Below are 6,331 nucleotides of genomic sequence, written 5' to 3'. Positions count from 1 at the left end.
ATGACTGGGCCCTACCACGGGCTGCATGGAAATCACAGTTCTCCCAGGCAGGGCTGTTCAGGGAACTTGCTGCACTTTCTCCCCTCCCTCTGTTCCTACAGGGAGCTCTAGCTGGGAGAGGCAGCTTCTTTGTTTCTCTCAGTCCACTACATGACACCTGGGGTTCTGACCTGTGGTTGCTCATATGCACAGATCCCACACTCAGACATGCTGGCGAGCAGTTTGGGTGTTTTTTGTGTGTGTTTGTTTGTTGTTTGTTTGTTTGTTTGTCGAGCTTTAGATGTTCAGCTCATTGTTTCAAGGGGAAAGATCTGGAGACATCTCTTACTCTGCCATGTTTCTCCTAACCTCTTGATTTTGATCCCTTTTAAATGATTCTAGGGTCCCCAAATACCATCACTACTGAAATGGAGATATTGGCACTGGTACCAAAACAAAGAAAGCCAATGTAGATTCTACTATAGTTGAATATTAAAATTTAGGGAAAAATGTTGAAAAAGATTTGCTGTCTAGAAATGCTCTAGAGGAGAGCAATCAGTTGTATCATGGTTCTCAAGTGATCAATGAACACTAAAAAATTGCTTCTAATAATCATTCATTCAACAAATACTTATTCAGTGCTTACTCTAGTCCATCTACAGTAGTAATTAGTAAAAACAGTGTACCATCTTTCTTCTATAAAGCTTTTGCTACAGACCAACTGTTAAAATAGCATGGACACTAAATTGCCTTTTTTTAGTCATCATTGTTATCCATGCTCTCTTATTTGGTATGCCCAGTTGCACACTAATTCAAGATCATCTGTTAAGATTAAGATTGCAGTCTTCAACCATAGCATATAGTTTTTCTAGATGCAAAGCTAGTTGCCTGATATAAATTGATAGAACACAAGATTTTCTTTTAAGTCATCTACCCAATCAACTTAGTCCTGATTGCCACACTTGGGAAAGAGGTGTGACAAACCTTGGGTTTAGGCTATCCAATTTGGCTTTTGGGGGGTGGAGGGGAAATTATGAGCAGGCAGAACTCCAACCCTCTACTAACTTCAATCAGAACAGTTAAAAAGCAAGAGAGTTTTAGTCCATTTCTCCCCTGTTTGCTTCTTAGAGATACTTCTATTCTCCAAGTTGTTAATATATCTCAAGAAAAAGAGAATTGGCTTTCTAAAAAAATACCACTTCCTTATCCTATGACACTAACCTTACAAAAGTGAAAAGTGTTGTTAACATCCACAGAATATTTAAAATATATATGTGGTTGATGCCCAGGAAATTTCATTGTTACTCCTATAATATACCCTCTGTTTCTTCTTTCTATTTCCAAAGCCCATGAAACTTTTTTAGTTCCTCAAGAACTGCTTTGTTGTGAGGACACAATGAATACACAGACTTTCACATAGATACTCGATTTAATGATGCAATAGTTGTTACAGTTGATGCTCAGAGGTCAGGTGGCCTGAGTTATGATCCCATTCTGGCATTCTCTAGCATTAGTATGAGAGCAGGCAAATGACTGTACTCCTCTCTGCCCCGACATCCTCATCTGCAAAGCATGAATTCTTACAGTATTTATTATAAGTAGGTGGTTGCGCTTTTGGTGGGTTAAATGTGTGTGAAACACTTAGCACAGTGCCTAGCCTAGTTAAGTGTTCGTGAAATAGAAACTATTATTGTCACAATATGTAGATGCATAAATGCTAAAATGTTTTCCTAAGAAAGCTGATTTAAAGCAATGATAATGTGGACATTTATATTGCTTTCTCTGGCCATCTTGCTATTATTTATCTCTGAGGCAGTCCATGGAGAAGACTCCCTGCCTGTTGTCTAGGGGTCAAGTGGCCCCGCGGCAGTATGTTCTGTACTGATAAACACTGACAATATGGGCTATAACTACAAGGTACAACATAGGAAAAAAGAGAAAGGAACCACTACTGTGACCACTTTTCCTGGACAGAGATCTCAGAATATTGACCATTGTAAACCTACCTCTTATAGTACTGTTAGAAAGGATCTTGATAAATAATTAAATCTACTGTTGCATTTCACAAGTGGGAAACTGAGGTTCCTAAGTTAGAGAAAAAAGGATTAAATTTAGATCACTCTTTTACTTTATATCATATAAACTTTTATTATGAACGCTTTCAAAAATCACAGATGTAGAAAGACTAGAATAATGAACTATATATTCATCTTCCAGCTTCAATAATTGTCAGCCCATTTCCTCCCTTGAAAAATCAGTTTTGCGTCTGAGTCTGGTGTCGTATATATTTCTTCACAGAGTTGTTTAGAACCAATATCTAACAGAGTGCATACCCTAGGCAAAAAAATGTAGGACTAAAAAGAGAAGGACATTGCATGAGAAACAAAGGCAGACTGTCAACATATGCCTGAACTGTAGAAAATTTGCTCAAGTTTTCTCTTTTTACAACAGTCTGTAAAATACAGATTGTTCCTAAAGGACACTGTTCCTTTAAAGTAGTTACTGATCCCACCCAGATCTTGCACCCTGGCTAAATGCCTGACCACTCTTCCTTTAACTTAGTCTAGAAAACATGAATAAAAGATTGCAAAAGATCCAAAGCAAAGACAATTTTTGTTTCACACAGAGCAGAACAATAATAGATAGTCAACTCCATCCCCAACAATGGTTTTTGCTGTTGGCGTTTGCTTCACCAGTCTTTAATTCCTGCTTGCCAAACTTTATAAGGTAAGACATAACTGTTTTGTTTTAATCACTTGAAATCAGATAGGACTAGTGAGGAACCAGGGAAGATTAAATGGTTTACATACCATGTGAGAAAAGCTTACTTAGAAAATTGTATACTCTGCTATTACTTTAAATTAATTAGAAAAATATTAATAATTATTAAAATGTAGAAATTTAAAATTTATTTTAAAGTTATTTTTAAATTGATTTTTAACTTATAGTCTACTGCATACTATTACAATGATGTTGATGTCTTTTGGGACATCATTTTCTTAATTCAGAACAAGTTTTTATAATTCAGTATTAATTATAGTATACTTTAAAACTTGGCTACTTTGTCAATTTGAATTAAGTATTCATCATTTTATCTTCAGATAGAAACAAATGAGATCCAAATATTGTGAATAAAATTGGTAAACCTTGCTTTAAGATCATTTTATTTATGAGAACTCATAAAATAGAAAGTCTTTTGGAGTTATTGATGCTGATATTTACCCAAAATAAAATTTAAGCAAAAAAAGAGGAAAAATGTGGCATTTAATAAAAGATAATCATTGTTTCTATATTTATAAAATTAAACCAGTAGTAAAAGTAGAGGTTTACATTTATTTCATTTAACTAATGGAATTGCCTCCCTGAAATCTATTTTACCTGTTATGTGATGTCTAACTGAGAGAAAGGTGGAAATTAGTAAAATAGAGGCAAAGTAAAACATGGCAAAAGTGATTAGAAATAGGTGGGCTCTTAAAATGCCAAACTAATCAAAAAGAGATTTCAGGAAGGTAGTAAAACTATAAAACTAGAGGAAGAAAAGTAGAAAGGTATAAAGGTGTCCTCTGGTGAATATCAGAAAACAGAAATACCAAACTTTGATTTGGGAGAGTTCGATAAAAAACGTCAGAGCAAATAATAAAATGTAAGATATTGTGATTACTGCTAATGTTAGTGAATATTGTATATACAAGGATTCGGGTAAGAATTCATGATTACATGCCAAAAAACTACATGAACAGGTGCTTAGTTTTGGAGAAAGATAAGTATTTAAACCCAACATTTCCAAAGCCCAAAATGAGGCCTACACATAAGAAGGAAGTGGTTTTCTCTTCATGATCCTGCATAGTTATCACCATATTTCAATTTCTGAAGAGTCGTCTTGATCATATAGCTTGTAAAATCTCTCATTTTTGATGAAATTAAATTCTCAGTCTCTTATTCATAGAACTTCTGAGAAGTTACTTCTAGTATAGGCTCAACAAAAGGGAAAAGTCATATGTAATATCAGTGACATGGTGTTACTCCTTCCTCCTCTCTGAAAATGCAATAGCAGCTGTGTTTTGTTACATCGCCTTATTTACACAATTTTCAGAATTAAACTTGAATATGTTTTGTATTCTCCTCAGTGTTAGCAAGGGGATTACATCCAGAGAAACCTGAATGTTCTCCGTGTATTCTATTTCCTTAGCACAATTCTTCTTTCTTTTAACACACAGCTATTATCACGTCTTAGCATACCTAGTCCAGACAGCAGTTGACAATTGGTCAATTGCACTTGCACTTGCACTTGTTAGCAGAGATGCTTGGCTATGCTGATACAAAGTCAGCTTAACAAACTCCCAGCTAATTGATGCTATTTGAGGAGCAGACTGTGGCGTGGAGCCATCCGTTGGTTCATCTCCAACCCAATAGCTTTGCTTCCCTTTGGGGTTTCTCCATCTGGCATGTATGAAAGAAATCAGTCACCCGTCTCATTCCTCGCTGCTTTTGCGTATATTTCCACCCTCTACTCAGAGCCTGGAAAAATCGGGCCTATGATTTCCCTGTTCCCATTCTCTAAAGGCAAGGTGCCAAAAAAAGAACACGTAATCCTGTTTCTAGAACTTCTGAAGTTATAGTTTAAGCAGGCAAGCATTTTCAAACCATGCAGAACATTGGTTCAAAATAGGCTTTCTTGTTCTGATTCTCAGGTATGCTTGAGCTAGCCACACATTAGTCTTTTCTTACCAAGGAAGCTGTGAATTTAAAAGTTATTTGGTATATAGCTGGGCATATTGAATGATGAAGATGGCTGAAGATTTGATACAAGATTGGATTTTTCTTTGTTAACCTACCCAGAAAAACATTTTCACAGGGCTGTTTAGAAGATACGCTTCCTGATTTCAAATCCTATTTCTGTCCATTAGTTCTTCCAGCTAACACAAGAACAGTATTGCTTAGCAAATCTATGATTTTTGATTTCATATCATTTTTAATGTAATGACTATAATAATCAGTTTATTATACAAATCAATCATTCTTGAACATATATGTTCCAGAGGAACAATTGGGTCTCTATATAAACACGTATTTCCAACAAATGAATTTTCACCCTTACATCCAGATATAGACGTACTCCACCATCTTGACTGGAAGTTCCCTTCTCATATTCTTTGATTCATTGGCTATGCAGCTGTGGTCCAGTTTGCAACTCTGGTGGAGGCACAGTTTCCAAAATAAGAATAGACTATCTAGATGTAATTCTTTGATTTATAGAAATATTCACCAATAAATGTTTTATTGTAGTGCCATGGTTTATTTGGATTAGAAACTTTTAAAATCTCAATGTGGATATTTTTCTATAAATATGAATGAAGACTCTTTTCTTTAGGAACATGCCAATTTTAAATTCTGCTGCCTTGAAATTAAAAATAGCAAACACTATATTTTATTAAAGTATTTATAACTGATTTTTCTATTAAAGGTACTACAGGCAGATGATTTTTCACCATCTACCATAATGTGGAACAGACATTTTGTCTTTTATCTCCTGCTTTTGCCAGCTTTTATGAATCAAACAATATACGGACAAAGAAAGAAAGGATCAAAGTCCAATTTACTTGCAAGAAAAAATGATCTTCAGGGTAAAAAATATTTTGTTTTTGTTTTTGTTTTTAATGATTAGTATAGCCTGTTAAAGCACTATGATGAATTTTTCCAAATAGCATTTGATGTTAATAGCGAACCACATGTGTATGGATATATGTGACATTCTACTTTGATATGATTATGCTAATAATATACCTTACCTATTTACAGAACATATTTATAAAAACAGCAGAGTTTTTAGAGCATTTGCACATTTAGTAACTCGTTTAAGCTTCACAGTAACCTTATCAAATAGGCATAACAGAGATTGCCACATTCATGTTACAGACAAAGAAATTGAGACTCAGAGAGGTTAAGCGGCACACTCAAGGCAAAAGGCAAATTGATTAGTAAAATACAGACTTAAGATTCAATACTAAATTCTCTGCTTTTAAGTTTCTTTATCCCTTAATGTTACTATAATGTAATGTGTATAGTCATTTTCTCCTTTAATTTCAAAAAGTTATATAAAAAAAAAAAACACAAAACACCTAGATGGGGCCTTGCCAATTTGACACAAACCTAATAAATAGAAAGAGTGTCATTTTAATCAAGACAATTTTGTCCAACATTTGTTGAATTTTTAAACTATGATGTACTCTATTCCTCTCATTTTAAGCAGATTTTACTTTGGGAAGATGCTCAGAGTACATGGTATTTTGTTTACTACTGCTTCGGTTTGCATAATTTTACAAGTGGAAAAGAATTTATAGACTTGGAAAGA

General features: G+C 34.5%; 1 protein-coding gene and 1 long non-coding RNA gene across 2 annotated transcripts in view; one reads left to right on the top strand and one right to left on the bottom strand.

Moving 5' to 3' along the window:
* Positions 1–294: 294 nt before the first annotated feature.
* Positions 295–6,331, bottom strand: part of LOC118610805 — a 35,867-nt gene continuing 29,830 nt past the window's right edge. The window contains exon 3 of the long non-coding RNA XR_004954090.1: positions 295–2,064. This is a non-coding gene — a long non-coding RNA (uncharacterized LOC118610805). The remainder of the gene's footprint in view (positions 2,065–6,331) is intronic.
* COL28A1 (collagen type XXVIII alpha 1 chain) overlaps positions 2,191–6,331 on the top strand; it is a 131,839-nt gene continuing 127,698 nt past the window's right edge. Inside the window, exons 1-2 of the mRNA XM_016133678.2 lie at positions 2,191–2,706; positions 5,444–5,603. Coding sequence (XP_015989164.2) covers positions 5,480–5,603 — 124 coding nt within the window. The 5' untranslated portion in view covers positions 2,191–2,706; positions 5,444–5,479. The remainder of the gene's footprint in view (positions 2,707–5,443; positions 5,604–6,331) is intronic.

The sequence above is a fragment of the Rousettus aegyptiacus genome, unplaced genomic scaffold (genome assembly GCF_014176215.1).
Source record: "Rousettus aegyptiacus isolate mRouAeg1 unplaced genomic scaffold, mRouAeg1.p scaffold_m13_p_13, whole genome shotgun sequence".
Taxonomy (NCBI): Eukaryota; Metazoa; Chordata; class Mammalia; order Chiroptera; family Pteropodidae; genus Rousettus; species Rousettus aegyptiacus.
This window is presented reverse-complemented; position numbering and strand designations above follow the sequence as displayed.